This window comes from Drosophila innubila (genome assembly GCF_004354385.1).
Source record: "Drosophila innubila isolate TH190305 chromosome 3R unlocalized genomic scaffold, UK_Dinn_1.0 2_E_3R, whole genome shotgun sequence".
In the NCBI taxonomy this organism is placed as follows: domain Eukaryota; kingdom Metazoa; phylum Arthropoda; class Insecta; order Diptera; family Drosophilidae; genus Drosophila; species Drosophila innubila.
In genome coordinates, this window is record NW_022995380.1 from 21897115 (window position 1) to 21918036 (window position 20922).

The following is a 20922-nucleotide window of genomic DNA, read 5'->3' on the forward strand; positions in this document are numbered from 1 at the left end:
TAAAATTAAGTGAAAAGTTTTACAAAAATGCTCGCACATTGCATTAAATTGATTAGTTGATTAGTTTAGTTTAGTTTAGTTTAGGATATCAAGTAAAAAGACTTGCGCATTATTATTATTCGGCTGCATTCATCATCACCGTCACCTTTCCAGAGATATGTATTTATAAAGGGCAAAAGATGCGTTTGAAGTAACAGAAATATGGCTCAAAACTGCCAACATCATCTTGCCCATAAGATCAAAGAACAGCATAAGCTCATTCATTAGTGAAAACTCTTCAAATCAATATTTAAGACGCGTATTTGTAACTATTGAAGAAGCAATAAGCTGTTTATACAATCACATTTACTCAAATGTACTTCTATGTACACGTACACGTATGTACACAGTATGTATTTATATATTTAGGTATTCATAATACATACATCGTACATACACGTACATACATCGCATCACAGTGCTACACAGACGCACACATATTCTTATAAACTGACTGAAAACTTCAAAAACAAAAAGTAAAAAAACAAATAAATTGCAAATTTAAGAAAAATATAAAGAGTTATAGGAAGCCAGATCATTTTACACGGGCTCTCCTAGAGACGGCGCCGTCTCGCCTTTTGAAATTGGTAGAAGGCGACGGGGCTCTTTAATTAAGTGACAAGTAAAATAATTTCAATAATAGTTTTTAAATAAGTTTTTCTACCCAAAAGTTGTTGTAAATTTTTTACGATTTAAATTTTATGCTAATTGGCAGATGCATTTTTTGTAACTGAAATTGAAACTGAAAGAAAACAATTCAATGAGCGCGCGTTCAGTGTGAGAAATAATGACTTGATTTGGCATTGGCATTATCATTCATTTTTTATCTATACTTAGGGTATTTTTAATATATATGGCACTATATTAAGTTGCATGCAAAAACCACAAAATGTCTTCAAAATTGGCTAAAGATAATACCTTACTTTCAAAAGACTTTTCGCTTGGGCAGTCAATTTGGCGCTGAGAACTCCCAGCATAATAATAACAAAACAAACAAAAAATTGTTTAATAATAAATATATTATATTATTTGCACATTGCAATAAAAAATTGTACTGAGCGTGCGTCAAAAAATCATATAAATATATGAATGAGTATATACATATATATGTAACTTATATAAATATATATTATAAATAACATTTACAATGATGATCATTTGATTAAGTTTACAACAATACAAAAATGTGCTACTTAAAATGTTTTTTAAAGCTTAGAATGTACTCATTACTTATGAACTACTTCTAATTGCATTATTAACATTTAACATTTAAATTTGCTATCACTTCTAAAGGGCTTCTTATAGGAGCCTATCTATAAGCACAGATTCTTTAAACTAGAGACTATCATACTACTCGTATCATACTATGCCCAGACAGCGTCCTCTATTCGAATGCACATGAATCCATTCATTCGCCACATATACTCATACACATATACACATCGTAGTAGTTTGTAATAATAAATAATAATATTAATAATAATGATAATACTTATAAACATTATTGTTGTTGTGTCTTCATCCAAAGTCCTTAAGGATCATAACATGTTTAAGCAGCCCAAATGGCAGAAAGTGAATCATTTTGTTATGTTTATGGCTCATTAAGTACATGATGTTTTGTTTATCTTTATATATCGTATGTTGACCATTTAAGAATTACAATTAACAAGTAAAATATACATACTTATTATGCATTATGTTAATGAAACCAAACTGATTTCTGCTTTGATTAATTAACCAATTAACAATCTAACTAGTTGAACTGGTTGTCATGGTAATAAGATTGTAATTGTCAGAAGTAAAAAAAATATATATATAAATAGAGTATGAATAATAAATGAACACCACATTACAAGGTACAAATAAGGCACACAGTGTGACAGCCCCCCACTTAGATATGATTAAGCTTGGGCTGGGGTCTGACCTATAGGCCTATATAGAGGAGCAGGTGAAAAAATCAGACGAAACAGACACACAATACACACCCAATAAATTGCAAAACATACTTAAAAAGTTGAATTTAGCATAACTAAGATTTCATAAAGTGTAACAAATAAAAAATCAGATTAACCAGCAAACTTAAATGTCGTGTAAATTCATGTTAAATAGGTAAACAACAAAAATACATACTTACGAGTATATAAAGTAAATGCATACATAATTACATACACATATATATATATATATATATATATACATATATATATCAATATGATAAACAGTAAATATATACATACTTTACATATATACGTACATACAATTATATAAACCATATATACATATACATACCTTTAAAAAATAACAAAAAAAATGAACAAAGAAATGTAAACAAAATTATGAAATGGATCCACAGAACGATCTTGAAATACTTTCAGACATTACAGCAAGAACTTAACTTACGAAATCTTAATATTGTTAGATATAATAGTGATTGAATGTGACATGCTTAATACAGATACTAGTAGCAACTACAAATACGAATACATTTACATTTACAGATACGGATACAGATACAAATAGTATTTACATACAAACAGTTAATTGAGAGCCCAACTAAATACCAAGCATTCATAACCTTTGCAGATTTTAAAGAGCAGTATAAATGTTTAGAACAAAAAGTGAAAAATAAAATTAAAAAAATAAAGATAAACATTTTACGTGAGAATCGTGTACCTACAAAGCAAGGAAACAAAATAAAGTAATAATGAAAAAAAGAGACAACAGATGAAAGAATAAACGAAGAGAAAATTATATACATTCTATATTTTTTGCAAAGCAAACTTGTAAAAAACAAAACTAACTAGAGCCAGAAACCAAGATGAAAAAAAAGAAATTAAAACAAATGTAAACCAGAAATTTTAAAGGAGCAGACTATAGCCACATTTTTTAATTGAGAATCCATCTGCAAGAAGGCGAAACAAACTAAAAACCTACAGCAAATTTTTGCATATAAATACGAGTAAATCTTTTTATATGTACATATACATACATACAGACATAAGTATATATTTTGCGCTATAATATACAGCAAATCACATGTGTATTTATATATTTACACTCAAACTCACACCACAAACACAGAATACTCGTACTTACAGATATACAGGATACAGAATACTTAATGCTTAACGCTGTAACAAATTTACCTGTCCACAACTCAAATAAAACTAACAAAATTACAACAGATACAAAAGAATACATATACTCGAATTTAAATTCGATCCGCTTTTTTGCTTCATACAAGTTATAATTTAATGATTAGTTCCAAGATCACAACGATCATATTTGTGTGTACTAGATTCATTTTCGATACATCCTAAATGTAAATGTGCAATTTGTGTGCTAGTTATATGTACTATCTACATAAATGTATGAATGTATCAATCCATAATCACACTACTCGAAAAACCAAATGATAATTCTCAATCTCACCTTCACACTCCATGTGCATCCTTCAAATTTCTCATAATGTACATCATGTCATCAAAGGCGAAGTGCATACTAAAGTATTTTAAGCAGAAGAAACAAGCAAACACGAGAATATATTGTATAATTCTACGAAATCATTTAAATGTTAAATGTATATGTTAATTTTAAACAACAAACCAAAATTACAAAACAGAATGTGAAAAGTATTTGAAAAAAAAACAAAAAACTATGCTAATTTAAAACAATTACATAATAAGAAAACAAAATGGAAATTCTACAATATAATAAAAATAAAAACAAGATCAGAATGATACTCTGAATATCAACAACTGAGTTTCATTCAAATTAGTAATAATTCAATAGACTACAGCAGGTGGCTTAAATTTGAATTTAACAGTGGCTAACGGCTTTCATAACGTACTCTAACAGCCAGAGCAAAAACAGCTGTAGCAATTGCCAGTTGTGTAGCAGTTAGCTTTGCTTTTGAAATGCTTCAGACAGTGTGGCAACTCCAAAGCACATGGCCAGAGTTTTTTCCATTACAAATACAAAAACAGCGTCAGCGACGCATTTTAATAGTGTTTCGAATTTATTAAGATTTAAATTAGGTGTATTTTATCAATCCACTGCGCGGGGTGACCGGCGAACAATGAGTGACAGCAAGGAAAACGATAAAGATGTCAACGAAGACAATGACGCAGTGGGCACGAAGTTGGCGTCGACGTCAACGTCAACAGCAACAACAACAACAACAGAAACAGACTCTGACAGCGGCAGCGGCAGCGAAGAAGGTTTAATTGAATATATCAAAGTAAATGTTGAACTTGTATACACAATAAAAATGTTTTCAGACAATGGTACTATGGATATGATTCGACGATTCTTTTCACAGACATTCAATTTGAGCTCTGGCACATCACCAGACCAGGAAGTGGCAGCTGTGGATCGGGTGAGTTTGCCAGATGAGGATTACCTACATATGGAAGAAGCTTTACCAGATATCGAATATGCATGTAGGTTATACCGGAACTGACCTTTGAGGGTCTAATGTCGCACTGGCGCGAAAATGGATTCAAGAACATTGTGACCATGGTAGGCGCTGGAATATCCACATGTGAGTTGATTTAGATTCATTGCTAATGCATTTACAGATTGATTGGTTTATTGATTGATTCTTGAAACTTGCAGCTGCTGGTATTCCGGACTTTCGTTCCCCTGGCTCTGGCTTATACAATAACCTTAAGAAGTACAAATTGCCACACCCGACAGCTATATTTGACGTGGACTATTTCCAAAAGAATCCAGCTCCATTCTTTGCCCTGGCCAAGGAGCTCTATCCGGGCTCCTTTGTGCCCACCCCGGCACACTACTTTGTGCGTCTGTTGCATGAGAAGGGTCTGCTACAGCGACACTACACACAGAACATCGACACTTTGGATCGCTTGGCTGGTTTGCCCGATCACAAGATTATCGAAGCACACGGCAGCTTTTATACAAACCATTGTCTCGGTTGTAGAAAGGAATACGACATGGCTTGGATGAAGAAACAGATATTCGCAGATCAGTTGCCCACCTGTGAGCAGTGCAAGGGACTTGTTAAGCCGGACATTGTGTTTTTCGGTGAGAATTTGCCCGTATCCTTCTACACCAGTCCCGATGAGGACTTCAAGGACTGCGACCTTCTCATCATCATGGGCACTTCCCTTGAGGTGCAGCCATTTGCTTCCTTGATCCAACGCGCTGGTCCGCGTTGTATCCGCTTCTTGATCAATCGCGATGCTGTTGGCCGATCAAGCTTCGCGCCCTGGATGGATCCTACCGAGAGGTCACTGCTCTATGGCAAACCCAAGAATGTTCGTGATGTGGCGTATCTTGGAGATTGCGATGCTGGTGTCCTGGCATTAGCCGAAGCTCTCGGCTGGGAAGATGAACTGCAGCAGCTAATTGATGGAGGACAGAACCAAGAGGCTAATTTCGAGGAAGCCGCTTCAGGATCAAGTTCCAAAAAGTAAACTCTGAGTACAATGGTTGCTTTTAAGTTAGTTATGCAAAATGTTAGTGTTAATTAGGAAATTGTTTAGCGTGCAATATGTAATTACATAAGGCGTGTGTGAGAAACGGATATGGATAATGGATGCTTAATGTTTCTATTTATATTTATATTTAAATATACATATATATTTTTAATATATAGATGTTTAATATATAGATGTATGTTTATCTTGATCTAAACTCAACTGTTTCAATTATTAGAGCCCATTTAGTGCACCTTTTCAACGTTAACCACTCTTCCGTTGAATAGGAAGCAACCCGTTAACAAACGGATAACTTCTGCTCCCTCATTGCCAATTGTGACCGCACATATCGTCAGTATCGGTTGCAGCATCCCAACAACAAAAACAACAACGGCAATCAGTTGCAATTGCGAGTGGGTGGGCACTTTGTTGGCCCGGTGTATCAAGTTAATGACACACAATCTGTCCCTCTGTAATCCACACAAATGTATTTGTATATACTTGCTAGCATGCACGGTTTCCGGCTATGGATTCACCTCCGGCTCCGGTTTAGTTACGGGTATAGATTCCGGCTGGTGTTGACGCTTCTGCAATGAATTGGCCAATAGAAAATACGTAACTGGTAACTGCGTTTCAACCTTCAACGAGGGCCACTCGTGTGCACTAATTAAAACCAAGCAGAGATCCAGAATAATCGAATACTCGTGCATCGAGCACTGTTGCCACAGATACTAAATCAGTCGGGAGTAATGGTAACATGTCAACTTTGCCTTCTGTCTCTTTTGGCCAAATGTGCAAATGCATTAAGTAATCAGATGCAGCAGCAGCAGCAGCAGCAACCACAACAATAACAACGGGAAACACATCGGAAATGTTGAGAGCAGCAATTTGTTGCAGTTGCAACAGCAACACCAACACAAGTTGAATTTGTTGGTGTTGTTGCATTGGTATTGGTACATCTTAGACCCGCCGGGTAATTATACTAATGGATTTTCTTAACGGCTTTCTAAGTCATGCCACTTGATTGATAAAATCATCATCTTTAATCCTTATGCTGTATGCTTGCCAATTGACCTGAATGACTGAACTTTGCTCAAGTACTGTGAACTTGAATAACGCTCCAATACAATTTTGAAATACCATCAAATGCATTCCACACACGCAAACAGTTTCTGTTGTTTGGGCCAATGCACCGTGAGGCAGAACCCATGTAACATACTTAAACTTACTTATACAGGGGAGCCACAGGAATCGAAACCAACCAAAAATCTCCCAAAAATGTATGAAAATTATGGAGATTATCGGTTGGTTTCGCTAAGTTAGTTTTTAATTCGGTGAAACATTTTTTTTAACGAATTTTATTTAATTTTAATGCAAAATGAATTCAGAGGTCAAACCATGATTAAAATGACATTCCGTTTGAAAATCAGTAGTTACATCTAGCAACTTTACAAGTCAAAATTTTTGTTTAAATTGCCATGATTTTTTTACAAGAAAATTAAATTTCCCAAAATCAAGTTTAAAGTGTTGTTGTATGCTATAAGAAGTCGAATAAAGGTGAAAACAAAAATTTTAAAATTTTAACATTTTCGAAGGAGTTGAACGAATTTAATATTTTAACGAATTTAATTAAATTTGATCGCAGAATAAATTTAGAGGCTAAGCCATGATCAAAATGGCATTCCATACATATAGAAAAATAATTTTTATCTAAACGGACCGAACTCTGTTACTGAAAATGAAACAGTTAGCTTTTGATAGCATAATAGATTTACGTTACAATGATTTCGAGCAATAAAATTGTATATTGAGCCACAGTGTAGTATTAGTTTGTGTGCGTGAGTGTTATAAGCATGCTTCATATTTGTAATCAAACTTTGCCCCCACTTTGATTCCACGCATAATCAAAAGTCAGTTCATCAATGGGGCACTTCAATGTGTGGGCTAGGGGTGCAATTGAGTGGTGGGGTGTCAATTGGGGGCATTTGGGGGGCTGTTTGTTGTGTTCCTCGATGTCATCAGCGACAGCTGTGCGCGCATTTTGATATTGAATTCTTGACATGATTGCGAGGCCACAGCTTGTTGTGGTGCCATTTAAATGAACATATCGTAGTTACACACTCAGCGAATCACTTTAAAATCGGAGCCACAAATAACTCATGCATACTATGCGCTAATAAACTGCGATCCACTGAGGCGAGGAAGGATTACAACTTGAAAATAAGCAATATTCTCATATACTCGTTTCTATGTATGTGTAAGGCTGCCTCATACACTCATACATATCGGGCTTATTGTAAAATCGGCGGTAAAATGTTGTCATTGTTGCGTAAACGAAATCTTTATGAATATTTTATTATTGCTTTAATAAAAAAATAAAGGGAAAAAGATGAGAAAAACGAACACAAGAGAACGAGAGAGAACTCTGTTCTAAAAAGCAATTTGTGCCAATAAATATGTATGTATGTGTGCGGACCGTTTAGCACTGCACATGTGTTGATGTTTCATCTTGGGTGTTGGTATTTTCGTCTTGGCCATAATATCAGCAACAACAACATAATCGTCATAATCATTTTATGCGCATGTTTTGTAGCATACTTTTGTGGTCATAAATTTTTATTTACGCCGGCGGCGAATGCTCCGAGTGCGATTGAGACGGCACATCGTAGTGGTTAAGTGGGGGTTTCATATAGAGAAATTAAAGTGCGATAAGCATGGTTTATTTTCATGCCTCGTGTTTTACAAGCACCTTAAAATGTCCCCTTTCAAATGCCAAACGAATGCTTGTGTGAATGTTGCATAACCAAGCGACATTTTTAGTGATGTTTTTCGGTATTGATAATGATGGGTTCAGATACATATAGTATATATGTGCACATACATAAGCAATAGGTTTGCATGTGTTTTTGTGTGTGTTCTTGCGGGCTTGTTTGGGGCATCGACCACACTGCCAAATTGGCGGTTTTGTTGGCTACAAATGAGCAGTGCGGCTTATGCGGTGGTCTAAAATAAATTTCAGCCTGTGGCTATTTGATGAACAATTGAAAAGCCCATTGAAATAGATATGAAATGAAACAATTAAAAGATCAGCATGATTTTAGGCCACTCCACTCCACTCCACTCACCTTACCACATCACAAACAATGTGTGTTGTTGTTGCTGGCAAAAAACGAGCGTTAATTAACTGAGCGCTGTAGTGAAGTGTAACGAATTGGAAAACCAAATAATTCGCATTGATTTTGTTCGTTTCAATCACGTTTGACACACACGCACACACACACATACATACGCACATACATAGATACCCACAGCAACCGCATGTGCATTGATTTGCTGCGGAAAATCTGGAACAGAGATGGAAAACCAAACTGCATTGGACACACTACACTCGACTCGACTCGACTCGACACGACGACGTCGACGGTGACGTTGCCCATTGATTGGCAAAGCCAATCCTATATGAATAAATGAAAGCCAGTTTTGTATGCCGCCATTCTCTGATCCCACAAAAGAGCTTCCTTCCTTATAGGTGAGGGATGCTGGTTGATGCCACTGAAAGGGGCATGCATCGCGCAATGCAATTGCCTGCATTTAATTGTTGCACTGCCTGCACCGCATCGAATACAACAAAAGGATTTACGCTTTTGCATCCAGCTATGAGCTGCAACACATAAAAAACAAGCCAAATTAAAAACTAGTCAAACCAAGAGACAAACAAAAGCGTCACAAATAATTTGAAATAGTTTGGTAATTGAAAAATTTCTAAATTTTATTTTTTTTATATTAAATTGCTGGCAATGAAATTGAAATCCCTCGAGCAATGAGCAAAAACGAAAGCTTAATTATACAAATAAATAAAACTAAATAAATTTGTATGCCTAACACAAAGTGAATACCATAAAAATAACTGCTAAAAATGAATAAGTATTAAAATAAATATGTACATACGAGTTCATGGAGTATTATACATTTATGAGGAAGAACGGTCATTTGGGTCTGTAGAAAAAACGATTTGGAAAAACAATTATCAATATTTAATTCGTTGGCGGTTTTGTGAATGCAATGTAATTGTTAATAATATATGAAAATGCGGTTTAGACTGATAATGCTTACACATACACATACATGTGTGTACACCTTTGGTTTTGGTCGGAAATGCAATAAACTTTTTCAATTGCTGTCTAACTATTTATTTAAATGTGCATGCACTTTCTCGGCGAATTTAATAATTTAAATAATTTGTAGAGCGTCGGAAATTGTTGAACTGGCTTTTCTTATTCAGTTGCAGTTTTATTTTTGTTTTTTCTCTTTTCCTTTTTGGTGATTTTTTGCACGTGTCACTGATAAGTCAGACATTTAATGCTGGCTCGACAACATTAAAATTAACAGCATTTAATTAAAGAAATAATTTAGCAAGGTGAAAATCATTTGGACAGAAAAGAAAAGGAAAGAAAAGAAGGAGAAGAAAATATCCTGCATTACGAAACATTTGCCGCTTTTACTTGCAACAATTTGGTGCAGCGTAGTTACGTTCAGGATGTAAGCCTCGTTTCGTTCGTCTCGCTCGCCTTATCGCCATGCCGACATTGGTAATTTGGCCAAAAGCAGCAGGTAGGCAGGTAGAAAGGGAAGGGGCAACATTACAAATTCCTGCCTGTTAGCACAGGGAGTATTTTGTATTGCATTTTCGATTTGCACTTTACACGCTTTCATTACACTTCGTTTCCGGCGCAGAGCACTTGACCGCACTCCTGGCTCTACGGCCGTAGCATTGTTAGCATTTAAACTGTTTCTTGTTGCAACTTTTTGTTGTTGTTGTTATTGCTGTTGCTGTTGCTGTTCAGTTGAATTGCACTCTTGAACGAGAGGCGATTATCAAGAAAATCCAACTGCAACATTTCGTTGCCACACTTAACAAGAAAATGTCTAACTAAGACTGTTGTGTCATAATCATCAAGATGATGCTGTATTTGGGCAAAAATGCATCTGTGGCCAAACGAAAGCTGTGAGCTGCGTTGACGCTTTAAGCTGCAATTTCGTTAAAAAATTTCCAATCGATTTCGCTGGTTTATCGCCAAGTTTATTTCCACTTTGTTGTTCTTTTTGGCTAGCTGCCACATCTTGTTGCACCGCTGTTTGTTGTATATGAGGCACAGTGGGTTCAAAACGAGCAGAAATCGAAGATATTTTTATATAATTCAGGTTCAGTTTTGAATAAAGAATTGAATTAGTTTCAAAGTTAGTTCACATAAATTTGTATTTATTTTCGGAAATTGTTCAATTTATTTTGGTAAACCAATGTGCAACTTATGTTAGTGTTTGTGGCATATTCCGTTGCAGGAACTTACGGAAATGAAATGTGTTTCTCTTTTAGTTTTATTTCAGTGTGTACAGTTACGCGCTCGAGTGTTTGCACCCAACCCACAAATACGAGTACCCAAAAGAAAGAAATAGAAGCCAAATACAAATATAAATACAAATACAAATACCCGTAATACTCAAGTCTATTTACAAAATCATGGCAAAAATGCAATTTGCAATGTCGAAAAAAAGCAAAGTAAATAAACAATCGTAGCTGCAGTTACGGACAGTCAAGCAAACATGACGTTCAGCTTCAGTTAGCAAATATTTGCGCATATTACGTATACGCTACGTTGCCACATCAATTGCTTCATCTCTGCCCCCAATGTGTGTGTCTGAGTGTGTGTGTAAGCGCAGCCAATCTGCATAATTGTGCGAGAAATATTACCCTGAATGCTTCGGCCTTGCTATTTATTTTGTTATACTCGCATCTGCATAGAAAATTCATGTTGTCCTTTCAAGGACAAACTGCCTTTCACAGTGGTAGAATTTGATGTGCCAGCTAATTAACATGTAAATACTGTCGCATTTCTATGCATTGCTTTTGTTGTGATTATATGTGAATGTGTGTGTGAGTGTGTGTGTGAGTGTGTGTGTGAGTGTGTGCTCTTTTGCATTATGATTCCCATTTACAAGCCAGTCAACATATGTCACATTGTATAAACCTTCCGCTGAATGTGATGGATTGCAATGGCTTTGAATGCTTGTGAAATGAAGTGTTAGTTACACGCATTAATTAAATTGATATACACATACACTTATAACATTTTTTTTTCTAAAATCAAGATTTTGGTCTAAAAACTAAGAATTTTGGTTCAAAAAATGCGTCGAGAAAACACATCTTGGTTTTGAGACCATTTCAAATAAGACCAAGTTCTTATTTTAAGAGTAAATTTTCCTAAAATTAAATTCAAAAAACAAAAAAATTTAAAATGATTTTTTAAATTTATAATTTTTGTTTTAATGACATGTTTAAACAAAGAACATATTTAAACCTTCCTAACAATTTAAGATTTGTATTCTTGTATTAAAAACTTTTGATTTTTTAGATTAATATTCTTAGTATTAGTAATATGGTCTTAAAATGTTCTTATTTTAAAGACCAATATATTTAAGATGAATGCTCTTGTTTTTAGAAGTTGGTCTTTTTTTTCAGTGTACATATATTTATATTTAAGTATATGCATTTATTACTTTTTTATTCAAGCTGACATCTGTTTGTATGCTCTGTTTTTCATATTTTAGCGAGATAATTTGAAATCGAAAATATCAAATTAAAATTGCAATCACAAATACGAGAAGTTATTAAAATTTTTCGATTTTTTGTGTATGGTTTTTGTTGTTAATTTGAATGCATTTGAAGTTTGTGTGGCATAAATGTTGTTTGTTTTAAATATTAAAGCTATTTCTTGAAGTGCAGTGTTCCGCATGAGGCAACACTTTTCATTAACTTGCAACTGCATTTAATATGAAGTAAATTGGCCGACGGCAGCAAGGATGAAAACCCAACAAAGGAACTCGGTCAGAGACAAGAAAAAACAACAGCCAACAACTTTTACCAAAAAGGCGCAACGCACTGAGAGAGAGAGAGAGAGAGACAGAGAGAAACTAATTGACAACAGTCTGGGCCAGGCAGTTTCTCGAATTGACCAGACGGCGGCTTTTGGCCATGTGAAACATCTGAGCCAAATTCGGAGCTTAGTTGGTGGTAAACATGTGGGCTGTGAAATTTGAATGCGATTGTGAATACTGTTCAATGTTTGCGTGTGTGAGTTGTGTAAATTCCAATAGACTTTCACAGACATGAACTGGCCAGCACATATTTATGGATAAACATTGCCTATTTACAGAATGCCAGCAAATTAAGCCACCTGAAGCTCGGCATACATATCTAATTTTTGCAAGTTACAACTCTCTCTCAGCCTCTCTCTTTGACCATGACTGACTGTTGGCCAGCAAATTGTTGGTTAGCCAGAATGCCAACTCATGTCCGACTCTTGTCCACTCCAGCTTCAGTCAGATTCCAACGCACTTTACAGTTTAATTGCCATGGTCCATGAAGTTTTTACTAAGCCAGCGGGAATAGGATAATGGCTCAAAGTGTGTATGTCTGTGTGCATGTTTGAGGGTGTGTATGTGTGTATTCACAGCAGGTTGCATGCACCAGAAAATCACCGTATGCTCAGCATCCACAAATGGTGAATGCTGCTCAATGGACTAACTGCTTCTGTTAAGCTGGTGCCTATTCTTATTCGCTCTCTTTTTTTTTTTCTCCCCTTTTTTGATCTCTGTGAAAATCCCTTAATCTGTCTTTGGAATACTGGCAATGCTGTGGTTAAATACTATACACACAGATACTTACTCACACACACACACACAGAGACGTTTAGCGAGCAATTGAATTGTTTCAATTACTACTTGGTGCAGTCTCAGTTACGAGTCCTGCTTTCGACTCTCTCTGAATACTTGTTTATCCGCATTCTTAATGAAAGTCAATGCGTTAACCGATTGCGAATGTCGTTGTCACTGTTGGGGTAGTTGTGGTTAGATTAGGGTTGTTTGTTTGGTTAGTTAATTGACAAAGCACACACTGCTCTCCCAGAGTGCAGTTTTCCAGTTGACCTCTAACTGCAAATAATTCAAACTGTTACATTTCATTGTTTGTTTGAGTCTAGAGCATATATTTAAAGTGAGAGATGTTAAAGAGATGTCTTTCTCTTTATTAGCAAAATCTAAATAGAATATGTCGCATCTAAAGATCAATTTGCGAAAGTAAATTAATGTGATGAATATTGTGCTCAAGAATAATTTTGCTTAATTTATATACTTTCATCAAGTAAGAGCTTTAAGAGCAAACTAAAACTTACAGTAGTCCAATAATTGACTAATTTCTAAGGGCTATCAGTTATCCGCTTTCTCTATTAAAGTAAATATGTACTTTCACATGAATTATTACTTATCTGCTTATATGCACTGGGCAAACAATTGGTTAAATTTATTTGAGCTTAGACTTGGGTAATTCAATGATGATGATGAGTTTGAGCCTTAACCCTTGCCTATCTATTTGCATTGTTTGTTGACTTGAAGGCCTAACTAAACAATATTGATATGAGCTGCGGAATGTGTGTCTTTAATTAAGCTAATGCCAATGCAAACATGGCTCAGGTAGCTAAACAGTAGTTAAACTTTGACTCTTATTAAATTCAATTTACTGGGCAATTTAGGGTCAGCAATTTGCAATCACGTAGCTATAAAAGACACCGTTTTCTTTTCCAGTTGACCTAAAGCGTTTCAAGATGTTGTGGAGTCTCCAACAAGGACATTTGAGCACACTCATCAATATCATAGGTAAGTTTAGGGTATATTTAACTTCTCATTCTAACTTTCTATCCCTAACAGTTGGTCAATACTTTGTATCGCTATCCTCTGTGCTGATCGTGCATAATGTAACCCGAGAGTCGACCCCTCTCCAATTGGAGTATCTGGATGCATTGCAACTGGCATTTAATAATCTCAGTCAACCGCTGAAGCTGCAATGGATCAATGTGGCTAAGATACCCAATGACGATACTCTCGAATGGCAAATTCTTCGCACTGTCAACTCCAGTGTTACCGAAGTGGGTGTCCATTTCAATTTAATCCCAATCGTTTTGATGAAATTTCTTCTGCTTTTTCTTGGCAGGGCTTTATAACGGTGTTGCCACAGACGCAGAATTTCCTCCATGCACGCTACTTTGCCACGCGCAACGCCAATGTGAGACTTAAGGATAAAATGTATCTGTTTTTGTGTGAGCATGAAAATCCCAAGGATTTGCTAAGCATGGAACTATTGCAATGTAAGTACTAGAATAATAAATGAAGTTAAATGAAGTTGTCCGATACAAGAAGAATAATATGAAATTGTGTTTGGGGCTTTCATGTGTTTTAAGCGCTTGCTTTCAAGTAAAAGAATCTCGATTAGTTAGACTAAAGTGATGAAAATGTGGCATAAATTCATATTGGAATATCCTAAAATCTTACACCTTTACTATATTTCGTTCTGCTTTTCCCTTGACTTCTCGTGTATTGGACAGTTTAATTCTCGAGTGAAACATTTGAAATTGGCCAAAAATTGTTTTGGTTTAGTTAGTTGCCAACAATAAAATGTGGTCTCGAGAGAGGCTCCTTTGGGTGCTGACTGGCAGAACAAGTCAAACTCAAAACTCAAACTTGCACACTCGAACTTGCCACAAAACGTGGCAAAAAGAGCCACAGGGTGCGCATCAGTTGATCTGTTGTTGGCTTTAAACTTTCGCACTGTCCAATAAATTCCACGCTCGACGGCGTCTTGTTCAATTGCAAACTTTCTTTTTTTTTTGTGTACTATACTGTGATTGTTATTGTTGTTGGCTGGGACTTAATTTGGCTGTTGTCTTTTGTCTTTTGTCTGTTGTCTGTTGTCTTTTCGGCTTGTTCAACAATGAACCAATTGTTGTACTTGTAATGTGCCTTAGTCTACCCACACCATCTGCTCGTGCGGCCACATCGGGAACCTAGAGGAGTTGCCGAAGTTGAAGCTGAAGCTGCCACAGGCACTTTGCCACACCGCGACATCAATTTCGAACTGTGGACACAAAAGTTTGTCGGTGCCAGTGGAAATTTGGATGCCATACTCTTGGACGCATTCTTGCCGAACGAAACTTTTGCCAACCGAGTCGAACTTTATCCCAACAAGCTGCTCAATCTGGAGAGGAGAACGCTTCGCATGGGCTCCATTACTTATGTGCCATACACAGTTACTAATTATGTGGTAAGTAATTGCCGGTTAAGTTTATATTTATCGTTATTCCTGCTGCTCCTGTTTGTTTTACTTATTGTTCTTGTAATTGTTATTGCTGTTGCTATTGTTGCTGTTGTTGCTGTTGTTGTTGTTGATGTCGGCACGCCCAAAGCACACACAAATGTCGGAGATTTGCACGCCGGCATTAAGCAAAGCCAATTGGTCGTTCTTCCCCATTCCCCATTCCCCATTCTCCATTTCCCTTTTATCCTCTTCCGCCCGCACACTGTCCACAATGTTGTGTATTTGTCGCATTAGAGCACTGTGCCAAGTGGTCATGAATATATGGCCAGCGGTTGCTTTCCCCCAGTTGTCTCTGTCTGTGTCTCTGTCTTCGTCTCTAATCTGAGTGGGTGTTCAATGTGGGTGGTAACTTGGTTGGTGGTTGCTGCTTGGTGGTTCCCAGAGCTGTTTTTGTTGTTGTGGGCAACAAATTCGGTAACTAAAATCTAAGTAGTTCTATTCTGTTCTGCTTTTGGCGTATTCGTTTGTTTATAGGTTATTATAATTAAGTAGAGCTCTTTAAAAGGTCGAGTTTCTCATCCAATCAATTCAACTTGTTATATACAAGAATGGTTCACTAACTCTTTCAATGCAAAACAGTCGATCTGTTGAAACAGGCGAATTTTATTATTTCAAATTTTAATATTATTTTTACTATTTTATTGTTTTTATATTTCTTTCTTATCGCATAGTTAAAAGTCTATTCAATTTCTAAAATTTCAATGAGATTATTTTTTTTTTCATTGTATATTTACATATAAATTAACATAAGATTAAAAATTAATTTATTTTATTAAGCTAAACACTCGGAAATTAAATTGTATGAACATTTATAATCACATTTGGACACTGTGCCAACCTCATGGCCGAAACAAAAACCAAACAGTTGAAAAAAATTCTTTGTTGTCACTTGGTGAAAGTTTTGTTCGCACTCAATTGTTTGCCTTAAGGACATTTGCACATTTGTAAACACACTTATGCCAATAACAACAACACCAGCAACAATAACAACTCCCGCACACACACACAAACCATCACACACTCACATAGATAGCCGCAAGCGTGTACATGTGGTTTTGTTTATGGCTCGGCTTTAGCACAACATTGATTTAAATTACGTGTTTCCATTTAATTGCCGCCAAGCCACGATGTCCATGTGTGTGTGTGTGTGTGTGTGTGTGTGTTGGTGTGGGCGTGGCTTAGAGTGTGCCAACCATTACGAGGCCATTTAGTAAATTAGAACAGACACTCGAAAGACCAACAATGGACACCAATTAGGCGCTGCCGCCCAAACTTAATAAACTCCATCGCCTCTTGCCTTTCTCTGCTTACAGGCAGCTGGTACTGGAAATGAGGATCCAATTAGCCCGCATATGGGCAATCGCTCCATTGCCTTCGAAGGATCCGAGGCGAACATTATGAAGACCTTTTGTAAGGTTCACAATTGTCATCTACGTGTGGAGGCCTGTAAGACACTCTCGTAGCTTAATAACAACTTTTGTATACTACTTAATCTGCCATCTTATATTAAATTTGATATTTAATATTGTATTCAAATAATTATAAGACGTTCAAAAACTAACTTTATATTTATTTAATTATTTTAATCTTTTCTAAACTTCCTAAGATTTACTTATTATTAATAATATTATTTTAATATATACTTACTTAATGTTTATAAAATATTTAAATACATTTTTTAATATTTGTTAGACGTTCATCAAATTTATTTAATTATTTTAATTTTTCCTGAACTTCCTAAAATTTACTTATTTTTAATAATATTATTTTAATATATACTTACTGAATGTTTATAAAATATTTCAATACATATTTTAATATTTGTTAGACGTTCATCGAATTGACTTCATATTTAAAATTTTTGTAAGAGTTCTATCATTAAAAATATGCTTTAGCTACTGTTTGCTAGTAACGCCTTCTACCGACCACAGATGGCGCTGATAACTGGGGCAGCATCTATGAGAATGAAAGTGCCGATGGCATGCTGGGTGACATTTACAAACAACGCGTGGAATTGGCCATTGGTTGTATTTACAATTGGTACGATGGCATCACTGAGACCTCGCATCCCATAGCCCGATCTGCAGTAACCATTCTGGGTCCAGCTCCAGTGTGAGTCTGATTGCAGTAGCTCAATTGTTATGATCTCTTAATGATTCAGTTTCTCTCTTTAGTCCTTTGCCCGCTTGGTGCACTGATATACTGCCCTTTAATCGGTCCAGTTGGCTTTTGTTGGTTTTTACGATCGCCGTCTGCAGTTTTGTTTTGTATTTTCTAAGATATTCCAACTACTTTCTGGGTATGAGCGGATCACAAAAGACATTTAAGCATACTCAGAATCTGGAGAAGTCAGCAGTGGATATATTTGCGCTCTTCATTCAGCAACCATCGGCGCATTTAACGTAAGTATACGACAACTTATAATTGTTGACATATATCAATATTAATTAAAGTTAATTTTAGCTTTAATCGCTTTTCCATACGCTTCTTTCTGGCCACATTGCTGTGTGCAACGATTACTTTGGAGAACATCTACAGTGGGCAACTCAAGTCTCTGCTCACAGTTCCCTTTTATGGTGCACCTGTGGACACCATTGAGAAATGGGCGCAATCCCAATGGAAATGGGCAGCTCCATCAATTATTTGGGTGCACACAGTGGAACAGTCGGATCTCTTGACGGAACAGATACTCGCAAGTAGCTTTGAAGTCAGGGATTATGACTTCTTGTACAATGCCAGCTTTCGGCCGAACTATGGACTAGGGATCGAGCGCATAAGCTCCGGGGCCTTGAGTGTTGGAGATTATGTGACGCTGGCAGCTTTAGAGGATCGCATTGTATAAATATTTGATAAGCTGTTTGAGCAATTGAAATCATTCTTTTAATTTTGCAGGTTATGCGCGATGATCTTTATTTTGACTGGACGCGTGCTGTGTCCATACGTGGCTGGACTTTAATGGAGCAGCTAAACCGGCATATTCGCACCTGCCAGGAGACGGGTCTCTTTACGTTCTGGGAACTTGAGGTAGTAGAGGTAGATCTATTAAAATAGTTGCTTATATTTACTAAACACTCCTGCAGTTTGTGGCCAAGTATACGGATAAAAATAAGGATCAAATGCTGAACAATCTGGTCAATGGCTATGTGTCCAAGAAGGCACCGAAACCACTTGTCGTGGATGACATTTCCGGCGCGTTGTTTGTCCTTGCCTTTGGCTTCAGCATTGCCGGATTTGTCTTGTTGCTGGAGCTGCTGTGCGCACGGTTGTTGTACATGCAACGACGTCGCAACTAATTTGCGGTTTACAGGTGAAGCTGGTGAACAGGTGAACTGATTGTTTGCCTAGCGGCAAACACGTGTCGCACGTACATCGAATCGCACACACACACCAAAGTTGCATGTTGCAAGTGCCCCATTTGCCACACACGCTCATCCCCAGCAGACCAACAATTTTGATAGACAGACTGCAGGTCTATTTGGTCGCTAACTGCCAGGCCAAAGAGTTTCGACCACTTCGCAGATAAGTGGACCGACAGGCAGTCAATTTTAGGAGCAGAGATGCAGGAGGAGAAGGGGAAGTGGAACAGGATGCGGGTGCGGCTGCTCCACAATCCGCAGGCAGGCGTAATCGGGTTGCTTATGCTGTTTCAGTGCGCCGGTTTTGCAGTTATGCAAACTGAAAATGACTTTTGCCGGAGATTTAGCAACCTGGTAATTGGAAAAGCGTTTAGAGAGCGACACACACACACACACACACATACAGCTGCCTGGACTTCAATTTGGTTCGGTTTGCAATGTTGAAGCTGCCTTACTGGCAATTAAGCACCTTTTAATGATGCACTTAATTACCGCTGGGGAAATTATTCATTATCACTAATTTGTAGCGGTTTTAGGCAGCACTTACATGAAGTCAAGTCAAGACTCTAGTCTGCAGATAGGCCAGGGGGCATGCCACACCAGTTGCCACCTTTGCAATCAAAGTGAATTTCATAAATCTTCAGCTTAAGCGTCTCATCATTTTGCAGCCGCACTTCGCTCGTTAGCGAACAGGACAGCCAAATGACAGCCAAGCCAGCAAGTAGGAAAAGTAGTAGGTTAAATAAGCACGACTATGTGATACCCTGTAAGAGCACACTACAATGCATAAATGTATTAAATACCAAACTTGATGGAACCAACTTTTATTATAAATATGAGGATAAACAGTAGATGCTCGCTAATTAAAGCCCTTTATATTCGCTTAATTTTAATATTTGAAATTAATTGGCAAGCGAATTTTGAAATTGTCTTTCTCTGTTTTGTTTTAAATTTAATCGCGAATGATTGAATGTAGAATCCAATAAAATGTGTATTTTTACAAAACTTTTAGAAATGCAAAACTAATAAGGAACTATTAATTATAATAATAATTTAATATCTTGACGAAATCTGTATAGTATTTATTTGTTGATCCCATTTGATGGGTCTACTGTAGTTGCCGCAACAGGGTGTTTCAAATAGCAAACATGGCGTCTGGCTCATTTCCGCTGCTGACCCGAGCTTCTGCATATTTCCGTTTTGTGTTTTGAATTTTTAAGTGAGTAACTTTACTGCGCTTAACTTTGCAGGCACTGTTGTTGCTGTTCTTGTTCCTGTTGTTGTTGTTGTTGATGTTGAGATTGTTGTTGCTGCTGATTTGCGTCTGCTAATGCAGCTGTTTGTTTCCGTTTGTTAGCATTTACTTGTTTGCCGCTTGTTGCAAGAGTTTCGCCTCCTGTTGTTTTGTGGCATGGCAACGTTTTACGTTTGTCACAACTGCTGCACAACTTTTGTATTTTTTTGTATTTTTTTTTTTGGTTTTTTGGGCAACTGTTGAGCAGAACATTTGACAGTTTGACTGTTTTGCAGTTCTGTCTATCTACCATTTGTTGACAACAATATGCAATTCTGGTTCGCTTTGCTTTGGCAGTCAAAGTGCCCGCTGGAGTGTCAACAAAATTTGTGACCAGACTGTGAGATTTGTGCCCCATTTGTGCTGCGTATTTGCATTGTGTGTTCACAGAGGCGAAATGTTGAGATACGTTTGACGTGCAACTGCTTAATATACTCGATCCATTCGCTACTAGTTCATAATTGTGTCTGAGCTCTGCACTTAATTAAATCGCTGGCCAACGATGAATGCTGCAGGTGCAAGCAGGACTTTACGTTAATTTATGACACGGCCAACAGGCGATAATTGAAATTATATAAAGGATGG

General features: G+C 36.7%; 2 protein-coding genes across 3 annotated transcripts; both read left to right on the plus strand.

Annotated features, from left to right (window-relative positions):
- The first annotated feature begins 3969 nt into the window (after window positions 1–3969).
- On the plus strand, window positions 3970–5601 carry LOC117792025 (NAD-dependent protein deacetylase Sirt2). 2 transcript variants are annotated; one of them, XM_034631977.1, is made up of 4 exons: window positions 3970–4279; window positions 4361–4417; window positions 4486–4582; window positions 4657–5601. In XM_034631977.1, the coding sequence occupies exons 1-4, from the start codon at window positions 3989–3991 to the stop codon at window positions 5478–5480; spliced, it is 1269 nt and encodes a 422-aa protein (XP_034487868.1). In that variant the 5' UTR covers window positions 3970–3988; the 3' UTR covers window positions 5481–5601. The 2 variants fall into 2 exon arrangements, with proteins under 2 accessions (XP_034487868.1, XP_034487867.1); XM_034631976.1 differs by having other exon boundaries at window positions 3970–4259; window positions 4320–4417.
- Window positions 5602–14140: 8539 nt separating this feature from the next.
- Window positions 14141–19036, plus strand: LOC117791042. Its single transcript, XM_034630668.1, has 10 exons — window positions 14141–14192; window positions 14244–14461; window positions 14527–14680; window positions 15338–15633; window positions 17001–17133; window positions 17619–17799; window positions 17862–18089; window positions 18151–18523; window positions 18580–18711; window positions 18768–19036. Exons 1-10 carry the CDS (start codon window positions 14141–14143, stop codon window positions 18978–18980), a joined length of 1980 nt encoding a protein of 659 aa, XP_034486559.1. The 3' UTR covers window positions 18981–19036.
- Window positions 19037–20922: the final 1886 nt, after the last annotated feature.